The 16,102-nt window shown below is 38.5% G+C and overlaps 1 protein-coding gene across 1 annotated transcript in view; it reads left to right on the top strand.

Moving 5' to 3' along the window:
• gnai2a (guanine nucleotide binding protein (G protein), alpha inhibiting activity polypeptide 2a) overlaps positions 1 to 16,102 on the top strand; it is an 84,767-nt gene that overhangs the window by 54,247 nt on the left and 14,418 nt on the right. The window contains exons 2-4 of the mRNA XM_017719398.2: positions 3,455 to 3,497; positions 5,919 to 6,060; positions 10,681 to 10,841. Coding sequence (XP_017574887.1) covers positions 3,455 to 3,497; positions 5,919 to 6,060; positions 10,681 to 10,841 — 346 coding nt within the window. The remainder of the gene's footprint in view (positions 1 to 3,454; positions 3,498 to 5,918; positions 6,061 to 10,680; positions 10,842 to 16,102) is intronic.

Below are 16,102 nucleotides of genomic sequence, written 5' to 3'. Positions count from 1 at the left end.
AGAAATAACTAATGCAGTGATTTGAAAACAATTTAACAGCCTTTTTTTGGTTCAAGAAAGTAAATTGATTTGTCCTGAATCTGAATCACAGCAGGAGCTCATTCTTCCTTCTTCCCTGAATGAGGCTTTAAGATAGCTAATGGGTTTTAGCTCTTTTTAGCTCCATTTTGTTGAACACTAAGCAGCCAGGAAATCTAAAATGCTGATTTGGCCAGTAACAGCTGAAGCAGTATTAAAGCAATTTAGGGCCTCTTTTCAATTCATTTTAATTTAAACTTTCCTTTATGCAGGGAAACCCCACTGAGACCAAAGCCTCATTTGCAGTCATCCCTTGTGGTCCATCTCAGTAAAACACTCTGGGGAAGTGTGTGTGTGTGTGTGTGTGTGTGTGTGTGTGTGTGTGTTGTCTCCTGCTGTGTGTAGCACATTAGCTGGGGGACTTGTAGTAATCTCTTGTTTCTCCTGAGTCTCTGTGATATTTACAGTCATTAAAGCCTCAGTCTGGAGCCTCGCTGTTGTGGTTGCTCCAGCTCATTCACAGTTTACCAAGAGCGCATAGTAAATAATAAATATTAAATGTTTTTATTGTTGCAGTCTTGCAGTGATAATGATGTTCCCAAAAATTGGTCTGCTGTTTGCAGTGATTCTGATTGACCTGTCAATGCTCTGTCCACCATAGAGGTTATGTCGGTTCATGCGAGTCAGAGTAGAGTCTCAAGTCTCTGAGGTATGTCTGAGTCTCTAATCTAGAGAGAGTCTGAGCCACATCTTGAGTTTCTCAGGTGTGAATGCGAATAGTCTTGAGTCTTTGAGTTGTGAGTCCGAGTCAAGGTCTTTAGTCTCTGGTCGTGTTGTCCGAGATGTTGTCCAGCTCTGATTCTTCATCTCATAAAATAAAAGCCTTATTAACGACTTTTTGATTTTTAAATTATTTTGTGACAGGAGATGTGGAGTGAGTTTGCCAGCTCTGCAGTGATCCTTCGCTTCAGAGGGAGGGAGAGAGGAGTGTGCTGTGCTGAAGTGAATAAAGTCATTAAGATGTTAATGTTCACAGCTAACAATAAAAATGATCAGTGACAACACCAATACACTTAATATGATTGATTGAAAATACAATCTACCTGAATACCAAGCAAAAATGAGTAAAATACAGTGCAGATGTGCAAAAATACTGCATTAAATTTTATACGTTGCAATTCCACTCAGCCAAAAACAGTCAGTATATATAGACTTGGTACCGCAAATGCCAACCTTTTTGCCTCCTTTTTGTTAGCCTACACTTTTTCAGAAAACTCAAATTACTGGGGGGTACATCCTCGGCACCTTTATATTTTTTATTGGCTTTTATTATATTGTTAAATTGGCTGTTTAATTTATTTTTTAATTTTACGTTTTTGGTTGTGAAGAGGTACAAATGTACACTTTTTGTCCTGGAAAATGCTTATTCAGGGTAAACAGTTGGACTTCAAGACCATTATTTTGCTTTTGAGGGTACATTCACATTGTTTAAACCTTGAACAACACCTGCGTAGGAGCAGTGGCTGTGATTGTGTGATTTTTCAGTGCAACTTTGAGAAATTGGTTGGTGAGATCTTAGGTCAAGTCAAAGTTTTTATTTATATAATTCCCTTTTACAAAAGGAGTTGCCACAAAGCAGCTTTACAGAAAAAAGCATCTGGTTCATAGCCCCAAATAAACCAATGGCAACAGGGGCAAGGAAAAACTCCCTAAAGACAAGAGGAAGAAACCTTGAGAGGAACCAAGACTCAAAAGGGGAAGATCTCTGCACTCAAGTGACAAATTTCTGACGTTAGAAATCTATTTGATTGTTTGGCTTCTCAGTTGGAGCTTGATTAAGCAGTTAATTGCATCCCCTCCCTCCTCACACTACACATCAAAATCAGGCTTAGAAACAAGGTAAAGCAACAGTGTGTTCCTGTATTGAGACCACTCAGGTTAGCCTTGGGGTGACACAGGGGCCACAGCTTTGCCCCTGTGTGTGTGTGTGTGTGTGTGTGTGTGTGTGTGTGTGTGTGTGTGTGTGTGTGGTTGATGGCTGAGGGTGGAGTTATGTCTTCGATCCCTAGGTCATGTGACATAAACACACACAGGCCCAGCGGCGTGAGGACGTGACAGACTGCATCCACATCCAACACAACACACAGCATGATGACAGATACGTGTGTGTGTGTGTGTGTGTGTGAGAGAGAGACGACAGCTGCATGTGTGTTTGACTGTAACAGCAGATGAGTGTGAGAGTCTGGGTTGTGTGTGTGATGGGAGAATCATGTGTATGACAGAGATGGAGAAGACAGATGAGCAGCATGTCACTGTGTGCTTGTGGAAATAAACATTGTGATGTTCAGAGGCCCCCAAGGGAGAGAGAGTGAATGTTTATGAAGACTTGACTGCTTTGATATATTAGTAAATTGAGTAATGATGATGATTAATGACCGAGTTCTAAAGAATCTAAAAATTTACTGAATATAAACTGAATAATAGAAAACCGAGCACATCCTTGTAAATATTTTAAAGCACTTCACTGAACAAAATGAGCAAGTAAGGTTTTTATTTTTTAAGATTACAATTTTTAAAAATCTTATTAAAAAAAGACATGATGTGCATTTTATATCTTGAATATATGGTGTTATCAAAGCTTTTATTTGCCTGTTTCAGTTATTAAAACTGCTATTCTGGTTGCACCATTTGACTTTGACTGCTTGTGCCACCTGACTTTTCAGACTAATTTCAAATTAAACAAGCATCTACTTAGACACTCGTAGAAACATTCTGTGCTTGAACTTGAGTTTATTCTTACTTTTTTTTTCAGATAAATAAACATAAATAGAATTGTTACCATGACTCAAAAATTATTATTATTTTTTTTTAATACAAAATATGTGAAAGGGCTGTTGACCATGACGTTGCACCACAAAGGTCACTTGTGTGCCACCTGACATTTTGATGAAGTAAAAACAAAAGTTTTTCAGTGAGTTGAATATTTTTAAAGTTGCCTTTTTTGTGTCATGGTTTTTATTTTGAAGTTTTCAAACATAAATTCATGCCAATCTGTTTAATCTAAATTACTGTTCTAACTAAATTACCAGTTTTGATAGTTCACTTAATCACCATATATTGTTACACTTGACGTGTTTGATCCTTCCTCTTCTCCTCCTTCTCCTCTTCTTCCTTTTTCTTCTTTGTTTTAACGTAATAAATTGACCAAACATGATTTATGTGGCTTACACTGAATTTAAGGGTCTCGGCACCAGTTAGCATGATGCCGTTTGCGTTCTTCTTAGCAACGTTAGCTTTTTTGACAAAACTGTTCCATTAGGAAGCTAAATAGTGTTTCTTGTGTAACACATTCCACGTGTGAACAAGATGCTCTCTGAATGTTTTACAGTTGCAGTGTGATTGATTTGGGTTTAACATTTGGGTGTTTGTGTTGCAGGTGCTGGAGAGTCGGGGAAGAGCACCATTGTGAAGCAGATGAAGTGAGTAACACAAACCCCTTCACCCCTGCCCAACATCCACCCTTCACCCCTGCCCAACATCCACCCCGCACCCTCACCCCGCCTCACCCATCAAACTGTTCTTTCTGCAGATTAATGCATTCACTTGCTTATTAAACACTCTTTCAAGCACGTTCTCTCATTATCTTGCTCTGTTCATTATGCTCTCCTTTATTCTTTATTACTTTTGCCCCTCCCTTTGTCTCCTGTCTCCCCCCCCTTCTCTCTTTCTGTCTCTTTCCTTTCTCTCTCTGTCGCTCTTTCTTGTCTCTCATGCTCTCCCTCTCACTTTCTCTCATGCCCACTCGTCTCTCTGAACTGCTCATTCTGCAGATGAATGCTTTCAATTGCTTATTAAATGCATTCTTTCTCTCATTATTTCACTGGCTCCTTTCTACTGTCGCTTGTCTTCCCTCTCCTTCAAAGTTAAGAATGTTTTTCCTTCCACTATGAAGTTACCGTATTGGAGATGCAGGGTTTTAGCATGCCAGCAAAGATACCTTTGTTCTTGCTCTTCTGATGTAGGTAGCTGGTTGTAATTATTTATTTTTCTATTTTTGCTATTTTTACTGTGTTTTTTTATGCAGAAGTGAATGGTACTTTATTAATCTGTGTAATCTGTTCTTTGCTATTCACTTAGATTTTTGTTTACAAAATAAAATGACTTGGTAAAATGAAATGGTAAAGTCAGGGTCTGCACACCCAGTCAGACATACAGTATTTTACTGTGATATACAACAGCTCTATTAAACACAGATCTCATGTAGCACTAATACACACACACACACACACACACACACAGAGCTGGAGTTCAGAGTGTTGGCGGCCACTGACTGCGTTAAATACCTGTTTCATCGTCCTTGAACTTTTCCACCCCTCCTCCCACACACACACACACACTCACTGCTCACTGTGCTTTTGGATTCCATCACATGGTTAACATGATGATGTCACATCATAACATCATGTTATTGATGGAAAGTGACTCTGCCCACTCACTCATCCCTGACTCTCTGTCACACATAGCAGTAAATATTTCTGTTTATGGGTCAGTTTTTGACCTCACAGACTGAAGTGCAGTGGCAGTTTATGCGACGTGTAGTGCAAAAGACATTAGATACATACATTTTAGCCTCTGAATACATTACATTAAAACAATTCATCTTGAATCTTGAATTAAGAAATATCAAACCTGTCCCATGTATTCATTCATTCATTCATTCATTCATTTCCTTTACATTGTGTGAACATTTCATGATGGGTGGACTAATAGAAATGATCAATAGTTACTTGGAATTGATCCTCATTACAGTAACATACATTAGTTAATATTTTAATTCATGTTTTTTCCTTCTCCTCTGAAGTCCTCTTTTCGGAGATGCAATGCTTTTATCCCACAGTGAAGATGTATGATAACCTATACACTTAGTTTTATTTTGGAAGACATTTGTTCCCTGCACCTCTTTTTGACTGTGCCAAAAACTGTGACTTTGGTTTTCTCACTGAAGGACCCTCTGCTTGTACTGCTTTGACCCCAGAGGTTGCTGCTGATGGTGATGTTCAATATTGTTCTGTAAGACTGTCTGATCTCAGACTCCACCAGGTCAGAGCTGCAGGTCACAGGATTAACTGACTCACCTTTAATGATCACATGCCGGTTTCACCGCAGCTCTCTCCATCTGACGTGACAGACCAGACACTGCAGAACCTTTTCTTTCTTTCGTTCTTTTTTCTGTTCTTTCCTAATCTTTCCCCTTCTTTCATTCTTTCTTCCTAACCTTTACTCTTCTTTCGTCCTTTTTTCCATTCTTTCTTAATCTTTCTTCTTCTTTTTCATTCTTTCCTCTTCTTTTTCTTTTTTGTTTTTCTTTCTTCCTGCCTTTTTCCTTCCCCTTCTTTATTTCTTTCTTGCTTGCTGTCTTAATCTTACTCTTTATTTCTTTTTCTTTCTTTCCTTTTTGTCTAACTTTTTTATATTTTTTTTCTTTATTTTTTCCTTTGCCTTCTTTTCTCTTCCCTTTTTCTTTCTTTTGTAACCTTTTTCATCTATATATTCTGTCTTCTTTTTCTGTCTTTTCCTTTAGAGCTCCTCAGCACTATCTCTCTCTTTTTTTTTTTTCCCCTCCCTTTGGAGCTGGTCCAAAACAAAGGCGTGTTGCGTAACCCTCACGGCTGAATAGCCTAGCACAGTGCTTTAGTGTTAAAGCTTATGAGAGCTGAGCTTTAGTGTTGGACAGAAGAAACACACAATGAAGAAAAGATTAAAGCAGCTGCAGTTCCAAAATCTGTTCTGTTAGAGAGGTGTTTACATCTCTCTCTCTGTCTCTCTCTCTCTCTCTCTCTCTCTCTCTCTCTCTCTCTCTCTCTCTCTCTCTCTCTCTCTCTCTCTCTCTACCCCCCCAGAATTATTCATGAAGATGGTTACTCGGAAGATGAGTGCAAGCAGTACAGAGCTGTGGTCTTCAGCAACACCATCCAGTCCATCATGGCCATCATCAAAGCCATGAGCAACCTCAAGATTGATTATGAGGAACCAGGCAGAGCCGTACGTACTGACTTACATACAGTCTGCAGACACACGTTCTCATCCATACGACTTCTATAGGTAACTCCCAGTATAGTGACATCTAGGTCAACATCACCAGTCATACAGTACATACATGAATTTAGTGTAATATTTCAGTAAGTGCGCCCCCCCCCTCATTTACACATGCATTATTATTCTTATTGTTGTTGTTATCATTATTACTATGATTACTTTTATGTGTATAGCAGCTGGGCTTTATAGACAGATTATATTCCATATCCATATCCTTAGATGATCTCCAGAAGACTGCACACACACTTCCATTTGTGATTAGGATTGAGAGCTGAAGCGATGAAAGCCTTGTATTGTTCATATGCTAATCCTGTGTGTTACAAATCAAATCAGAGAACAAATATAACTGCAGGCCAGAAACGACCACATGCTCCAGACTGACACAGAGAAACAGAAGCAGAGAGACAGAGGAGGAGCCAGAGGGCAGGAACCTGGTTTAGTGTGGATTTGAAAGGTGTTCATGGTCTGTGCTAGTAGGGATAAACAGACTTTAAGCCTTGTCACACCGATGTCAGATTTTGTGGAAGAAAAAAATAGAGGCAATTTTTATAGGAATTTTATTTGCAAAAATCTTTCAGAAATAAAGAGTACACCAAATTTATTATGCAGGACTATGTATGACTGCATTTCTATTACATTATAATCCATTAAAATATACTGTAACTTGTATGTGTCTCTATATAAACCTCCTGTTCCAATTCATGCTTTTCTTATAAGTAGCTCTAAATGGTAATTGATATAAAAATCTTCCTTATAAGCTAAAACAACTGTAATCTTTCCTATAAAATCAGGTCACATGGTTTTTTAATGCAGAAATCTTCACAGTAAGTCCAGTGTGCTTAAAATGAAATGCTTTAAGAACACAGAAGAAGAGGAATAAGAACTGGATTAAACAAGTAGTAGTGATGACAGTTATCAATACAAATAACTCTATTTTTCAAAGTCAAGCCACATTTGGAGTTAAAAAACAAGCCAAACTTGGTATGCGACAGTTACTGCTTTACACAGTTATAATGTAATCTGAACAGTGAACAGGAGCAGTGCTGGAGTTTATTGTATACATATTTAAATTGTGGCTGATTTTTTTTTTTTTTGTATTAAACATTCTTTTTATACCATGAATGAATGGAGTACATGTAAACAAATAGGTGGATTTTTGTTGTTGTTTATTTATCTTTTTAAAGACATCATTAAAACTGTGAATTAAGTCAGACAGTGTCTCTGGTCTGAGAAGGGAAGGTTATGGTTTGAAACCAAGTTTTTAACAAGAAAACTCCATGATATGGGCCCTTTAATGGTGAGGCAACATCTCAAAACACACACTTGTGGGGTTGAGTTCTGTCTGTTCAATAAACTGTATAGATGGATGGCTGAATGTTTGACTGCAATGTTGTTGCTGTAATAGACCTGTAAAAGTCCAATTAACGAGCAGGTCTCCCTCATTAACCATGTAATTACAGAACGCTAATGGATCTGTGGGCCTGCAGACTCACTAACCGAGACCCACCTCTCTGTCTCTGTTCTGTTAGAGAGGTGTTTACATCTCTCTCTTTCTCTTTCTCTTTCTCTCTCTCTCTCTCTCTCTCTCTCTCTCTCTCTCTCTCTCTCTCTCTCTCTCTCTCTCTCTCTCTCTCTCTCTCTCTCTCTCTCTTTCTTTCTCTTTCTCTTTCTCTTTCTGTGCAAACTGGTGGTCATGATATTCCCTTTATTAGCAACAGTAGCCTCATAGCTTCATTGCAAAGCTAAATAAGCAAACGTCTAAGACCAGACTCTCAGCTGAGGACTGTTGATTAGTTTTTATAGTTTTAGATTTATTTATTTGTGTCTGTGTGTTTGTTGGCTAGACAGCAGCATGCCATGGCCAGGCTTAATGCAAATATTATATCATGACAGTCCCTGCTATTTTGACAGAACCGAACACCTGATAACACCTCCTGTTGGTCCCAACAGGCACATGTGTTGTGCATGCCATTGGTAATTGCCACCCAGAATATTCAAGTACATGCTGAATTTCAGTTCATCAGTTGAATAGCTACATTGAAACAAATCTGAATTTAAAAAGGAGAAGTTTTTGATAGCATATGATACGATACATCAGATTTCTCTCTTCTTTTTTTTTTTTTTTGCATCACAGCAGCTCGGGGAGATGGGAGTGGGAGAGGGGAAGGTGACTTTCGCAGTCAGACAAACACCAATATCTAACAAACTACAATACACCATTGCCAAAATCCACTGTACTCCTTACTACCACTGCATAATAGCTATAGATGTTACTACATGTACTTACCTGAACAGTTCACACTTTTAGCACAGTTGACTGAGGGTTAAGAGTTCATAAACCTATTATGTCGTGACTGCAATACTCTAAAACATCTGTTTGAAGGCACAATCTTGTATTCGCCATATAGCACACTAGTATTTCTGTACGTTTCCTATAAGCTGTCGTGAAACCCTCTTCTAAAGATTGACCTGCAGTCTTGGAGCAGATTCATATCAGTCTAAGCACTCTTGTCTTTTACTTTACCGAAAGTAAACTATATCATGCTCTTGCGCAGTATTGCATCAACTCTGGGTTACTGTAGTGTAAAAACAAAAATAAAATCTGATTATTAAGCCCAAATGACCTTGAACTACAAAGAAAATAATTGCATTGCTGTATTTTACTACAGATCTGTTTGTATCTGTATGCACACCATGGTATTTATGAGTTTGAGTAGGAGGTCAGTCAGAGACGGGGGGAGAAAACTAGATTTTTTTGTAATTATAAAGTACTTGTGCCACTATGAGAAAAACCCTACTGCTATTAAAGCTGAAGTAGCTAATATATCATCATGCAGGTAGAGGTCCATGTTAACTCTGCAGACCTGGAGACAATGGAAGGTATAAGATGCTTATCATCCTACTGTTCTAGCCACGTTTCAGTCAGGTGAATATTTTTGTCTTTCATTTAGTTTGTAGATTAATTTTTAGAGGGCACAGCAGCCACCCCTTCCCCCCTACTATGAATTGACTGTAAAGCTGGGCAGGCTTCAGGCTACTCTCTGGCCACTCTACTCTGCTGCTCATCGACTAGTTTAATGCAGCACCTTACCTTTTCAGCACGCTTCTCAAATCATTTCACTTTGAGCTTCCTTCAGTTTGATTTCAGAAAGCCATTATGAATGTGTGAGCGTTGTGGTCAAATGGTTACGCTGTTCTGGCAGATTTAATCTACAGCATATTTAAACCCGCTTCAGTGCATCTATATGCATGAGGTTTCATTTTTAAACAGGACAGTGCACACCCACACAGCCACTACTTGTCAAACTCCCTGTGTCTCTCTCTCGCTCGCGCTCTCTGTCATCGTTTGTCCCCTCAGGGAGTTACATTTACATTTACAGCCTGAATGAATTAATTGATCCTGGATAATGGCGCAACTGCTTGTTGTGCGTTTCCAAAGAGTTCCGTGTGAGAGGACTGAGGTTCAGTATGCGGTCAAGATCAATCTGTCTAATCTAGTACCAGTAAGGGTGGGTGATATATGTTCGCTTTATCAGGATAAATTGGAACAGTACACTTTTCTGAGTATGCATCGTGGGTATGGTCAGTACTTCTAGAGCACTTAACTCCATTAGCTGAAATTCAGTATGTACTTGATTTTTAGAGTCATATTTTATCATGATACACAGTAGGCTTTTCTGTATCATAAGTACTTAAAGAACTGACCCACTGCATGTTTCATTACAGAAAGAACATAATTAGTGCAGTTTATGAGTTTTGTGGCAGTATTAATGCATTTGTGTCACTTCTGGAGCAAAAACACTGTCTGTAGTAATAAGGAAACATTGCATAATCAAAAACTTAATATTGTGATTCATATGGAATTTTAACTTCTCAAGCTTTAGCATTAACATTAGCTTGAAAACATTCACTTAGTTAGCTTAGTTAATGTTAGCGTTAAAAAATTGTTTGGCCGAAAATAAAACCCCAAATGTAGTTGCTCAAGCAGGACATGGTTGGTACCAGATGTTTGCTTCTTTAAAAATCAATAGAAGTACAATGAGTTTTTATTTAGTACTTATATTTTTATGCTACCCCATTCCAGAAAAAAGAAATAGTGGTGAAAAAAAAGGTTCGCCAAAACTAAAATTTCCAATTCCTAATATTAATATGCGACACATGATGATATGAATGATATGACATGAATAACAAAGAACACAAATGACATTGAATAACAGAGTCATTGTTTTGTTCTATTCAGTTGGCAAATTTTTCTTTGGTTCTTTCAGAAAGTGTCAGCTGAAATTTGTGTTTCTTAAAGTGACATAAGTACTTAATTCTACCCTGCAAGTAAACAAAAAAAGATTTTGGATTACTTAGACCTCAGTTATTAGCTAAATTAGCTCTGGTATAAAACTAATGCAAACTTCAGAGCCTTGGCTGATTTCGGATAAGGGACCAAATGTAATTTAGAGTTTTCTGTGAACGATCCTGATTGTACTGGTTGCCCGTGCTCTTTCTTAGTTTTTAGCATATCTGTTGTGGGTTTTGTCTGACTGTGTGCATATCTGTGTGTCTTTTCTGCAGGACGATGCAAGGCAGCTCTTTGCCCTGGCCGGAGCAGCGGAGGAGCAGGGTCTTCTGCCTGAGGATCTGTCCTGCGCCATCGCCCGACTGTGGTCCGATGGGGGTGTCCAGAGCTGCTTTGCCCGCTCCAGAGAGTATCAGCTCAATGACTCCGCCGCATAGTGAGTTCACGCTCATACATGTACAGACAAAAAAGGGAATATTATTATATATTATAATGTTGTCTACCAAAAAAGTGCTCTCTAGCCAACACGTTTGATGTCTGAAGTTTACATCTTTAGTAATAGAAATAATACAGTTTAAAAAGACCAAACATAAGGATTTTGGGTATTAAAGACTTTTACTTCTTGTTGGCTGCATTCATGTTGTAGCTCAAACTAAAGAAGTAGACTTTAGCCTCTGAGCATGGCTGATCAGCTGCATTTGGGATGAGGGAAGAAAACTGATCACTTTAAATTTTTCCCTGAACTGTTTATTTAACCAGTAGGTTCTCTAGTTGCTTAAATGTACAGCTGTATTGTGCAAAAGTGAGAGACCACTTTTTCATTGACAATATCCTGTCAAAAAGGCCACTCTGTACAAGTTACTCATTTTTCAATGTCAGGACAGAAAGCAGACGAAATAGTGCTGTGCAAAAGTCTTACCTAAGCACAAATAAAGGAACCTAAGGACATTATTTAAAGCTGTGTTTGTGTGCAGTAAACACACAATGTGCACAAAATGCACAAATACTGTAAAAAGTTTTTAAAATATTTTTGTTTAAAAAAAATCTTTTTATGAGCTTGTTTGAAGAACAAAGTATGGTTTCCAGATGCCCCCTGATGCTCCCAGCCTTTCCAGAGATTTGTTCAATTCCATCCGCAGCATACTTCATTTGGCACAGTGACGTACTGATTAGTCAATCAAACTACTGGATGATAACGATGAGTAATTCTAGGCTGCCACAAGGAGAGGTTTACTGCCATACTTTATCACTTGTGATTTTTTTTTTTTTTTTTTTCTGAGTAATTTTTTAAAAATAAATTCTATAACATATATTCTTGTCCTTTTCTTTCAAATTGTCAAAGAAATCTGCTCAGATGTTTTTCCACACCGCCAAAGTTCAGTCTCAGAAATGACTGCATAATGACTCATATGGTGTTCTAGGGCGCATTTTCGTCTATTTTCTTTTCTCAGAAATAGTATCTCGACAGTTTGAGAGCCATAGCGTGGAGTTAAATATGTTTGTGCTTTTTCCTGACGCTATCTTGTACTTGATGACTGTTTTGACTGGAAATTAAATAAAGGAAAGGTTGGATTTGGGCTTTTGGACAGTGCTGTATATACAAGTGTAGCCATTTTTACAGCAATCAGTAGCAAGATATGTGTGATGAATCTGAAGCAGAAGGCAGGTAGACTGCAGGTAAGTGTTTTTATAGGACAGTAATGACTCAGGCTGGTCTGGCTGTTCAAGTGACTATTAGGCGTAACCTGCAGTACTTACTCTCAGCCTGCTTCTCCCTCATCCAGCTCGCAGCTTCTCTAAAGCTTCCAGGAACTCTCCTGTGGCCTAATTTAGCTCCAGAGCAAGATCCTCTGCCTCCACTGCTCCAGCATATTAGCCTTTATCAGAGAAATAAAGGTGGTGATGAACAGTTTGTTTTGCTTGGTGTGGGAGAGAGTGTTTACACTTCATGCCTTCTCATCTGTAAACTGTAATATACAGCATGTGCAAATGCATTCATCAGTTTATTTAGTGCTGCCTCGCCACGAGTTACACCTTCGTTTTTTGTTTGCTTATAGATGGAGCAAGTTGAGGGGGTGATTAACTGAAAGGGAGTGAGCGGAAGGTTGATGGAAGGAGGGAGAGAAACGTGGAAAGTATGATCCAGGCGGAGAGTGATTATATATGCAGGGCAGAACAGGCTGATACTAAGAGATGGTGGTAACTGGAAGAGAGGGGAGCAGATACCGCAGAGGAGAAAAAAGGGAAAGATATTAAGTTGAGAGGCAAGAGCTTCTTTCATATTATAATGAAAATGCAGCTCTAATTTGGGGAAAAAATCATTAGTTTGTGAGGTTTTTGTAGAGCACGCTTTACACAGAGCAAAAACTGGTCACATTTATTGCAATAATACAGACTAAAAACATGCAAGATCCAGCTGTCGCTTTTTGCAGTAACATGCTGAACAAACACCTTTATGCAAAGAAAGATTACCAAAAAAAAAAAGAATAACAAATCAAAACCACAAAGGTTACATGTGAAGGTCCCATAAGTTAATGTCACAGTGTTTGGATGGTCTACAGTAGATGCTTTGTAGGTCAGTCTATCTTTAACCTGACATTTAAAGAAATATCTGTTAAATGCAACTGAACGTGAAGCTGGAGGTGGAAGATGCCATTAAATCTATCCCTAAACCGAACCTTAAGGCAAAACCTACACCTAATCCTATACGTAACCCTAACCCCATAATGTTGTTGATAATCAACTGAGTAACACCAGAAAGCTTGTTAATAATTTAAGTATCTGTAGATCATCTGTACCAATCTAACATCACAGTGGATAACACACCGATCCACGCGCGGCAGATTGTGTTTCCTGTTCATATATGAAAACTAACATTACTGGCTGTCGCCAAAAACGTACGTTTGCACTCTACATTCGTGTGCTGTTCTAAATTGCTGTAGATAAGAGTGCTCACTAAAAATCTATCTAATGCACAACCGGTCTCTCTGCAGATGTAGACTACTGCTGTTACAGTGCAGGATGGGCAAACTTGAGGAAGAAACAATGAATATATGACATTATCTAAAAAACAAGCTGCCATCATTACCTTTTGTTTGGTACCATTAGGTGGATGAGCCAGTGAACTGTGGGGACCAGCCACACGGTTCTGTGTGACATCATGAAATGGCTTCTTCATAGTAAATGTTAACAGTGCAGCAATAAAACATCACCACGTTGGTTAAACTTTCTGATGGCTGTTCTCACATCAAACCGTACTTCACACAAAAGGTATTAGATTTTTCTGGTCATGGAAAATGGCAGGTCATTCAGTGACATCGCAGGAGGCCGAGGAATAGGTGACCGTTTTTGTATCCGTTGGGCACTGTGGGGTTGGATGAGAGAGAAAGAGAAACATGAAAATTAGATCTCTGTGACCACAGTCGAACCTTGGCTAAGGGGAAAAGAGGAGCACTGAGTCAGAGCACGACAGGAGAGGTGGAGACAGAATGTTTTTTTGTTTTTATTCAGAAAAAAATGAAAAAGAAAGGGAAACTTTCACACTTTAAAATTTGATTCAGTGAAATGACGGCCTGAAAAACTAAACTTTTGTATAAATGAGCACACAGCAAGTTTTACCAGAAAGGTGTAATACTCCTTAGCTGAATCACCAAGTTTCATTTCTTCCCTGTTAAATAGAAACATGACGTTTTAGAAATGTTCGCAATGTTCATTTGTTCATCAGAGTTAATATTATTGAAATCTGATCGATGATTTATATGGTTCATTTGGTATTTGTATTAAAGTGCATTTCCACAGTTTAAAACACCACAGGTGCTCCTGAATGTGTTCAGTTATGACTGCAGCATGAAATCAGTCAGTCAGTTAGCTGGTGCTGTATTGGGTGTTTTTTCAGGGTGGAGGTGTGTGTGGTTTCATGGTGGCTGCAGCCATACACTGCACCTCCCTCCACACCCTCACCCCTCCCTGAGTTTATGTGCATGGATGCACTCTTGCACTATGCACGTTCCAGTAATGGTGTCAGAGAATCGGTTCCGTTGGTGAGGTTTGCTAATATCACTGTGAAATCTAAAGTAGTGTTAAATAAGCGGCCTGTGCACTGAGAGGCTCTCGCCGCAGTAGCTAGACAGTACTTAATGAAACACCTAGGTCAGATGATGTCGGGAGAGAACCACGGTCAATTTATTTGAAGTTTTTATGTTTTTCCTTTTTAAAAGTAACATCTGACTAGTTTTTGGTACTGAAGGCATGTTTGTTAATTATCAATATAGTGTTTTTATGATAAACATGTTTCTGTGGGTTTCTACATGCATCTGTTTTGTGTGAGGAAAGGATGATGTTCTGTGTCGGGCTCAGGCTCTACTGCTGTCCAGAGCAGCACTGGCTCAGTGTCAGGAACAGATATCCGAGAGAGATGTGTGTAAATGTGACTGCTTAAAAAAATCGTTAGGTTTTAATATATATAAAAGCTTTCAGCTAATGCTCCATGCAGTGGAGGAGGGTTTTTTGTGTGGTTTATATATTCACTTCTTCAAATGAAACCCTCCACATTTAGCATATTACGTTACATAAGGCAAAGCAGTGGCATCATAACACATTCTGACTGGAGTTCTCTGGAAGCTCTGGTGAAATTCTCTGGGATATTAAGGTTACTGTTAACTGTCATCTACCTACTGTTTTGCTTTTTCCCTCCTCTCTATTTAAGGATAAAAGAACGAGGAGGCACTGTGGCACTACAGTACTGTGTAGGGGTGGGTGATCTGACAGTATATCACTTTCTTGAGCCTTGTGTAGACTTTGAACACAGACCCACTGCATGTTTCATTAAGACGAACCAAAATCTAATGTTAGGGCTGGAACCAGGGTCTGATCAGTCTGAAAAAATTGTGTTTGGTTAAAATAGTTAGGCAAAAAAAAGTCATTTTTTGCCTATTATTGTTATTTTAACCCTGTTTACCCATGTGTTGAACTTGACTTTCATTTGTATGACTGTGATAAGAGATCATGTGGTCTAGAAAACTCTACACAGTACGGTGCACTGCATTGGAAATTTCAGTACAGATAATTCCTCAGTGTCAGCTCATTTCATCAGCCAACCAGTATATCAGCCAGGCCCTCGTTGTTGCTAAGCACAGAAACATAAAAGCTCTAACATGAAAATTCTCTACATAATATTTCATGCAATGCAATCATAAAATCCTCTTGTGGTATCATGGTTGTTGGTAATATATTGTCAAATTAAAAGTTTAATCGCATGCTTTTTAAGAATGACGTGGAATATGCAGTTCATAAATTGATTGACTCTGACATCAAAACAAACCTTTTTTTTGTAGTTTATGCACATCTGACATTTTGATTGTAACCGAACACCAGCAGGTGGAGAAAAAAATTTTTTACTGATAAAATCATGTTTCACTTCCCTCTTTCCACATTATACTTTAGGGCTTCATGATAAATTGTATTTGTGTCATCATTCCGATATGAGTTTCCATGGCAAACACAATGTTAAGGGCTCTGATGACTGATCAGTTTGAATTACCTCACATTCAGCACCAAAGTGACATAATTAGATGGCCAGAAACACAATGTTAGAAGTCCAGTGTGAGTGCTTTGCCATGTTAAACCCTGCATGCACATGTGCACAGCTCCAAAACTGCTCTATATATATATATATATATATATATATATATATATATA

The sequence above is a fragment of the Pygocentrus nattereri genome, chromosome 21, assembly GCF_015220715.1.
Source record: "Pygocentrus nattereri isolate fPygNat1 chromosome 21, fPygNat1.pri, whole genome shotgun sequence".
Classification (NCBI taxonomy): Eukaryota; Metazoa; Chordata; class Actinopteri; order Characiformes; family Serrasalmidae; genus Pygocentrus; species Pygocentrus nattereri.
This window is presented reverse-complemented; position numbering and strand designations above follow the sequence as displayed.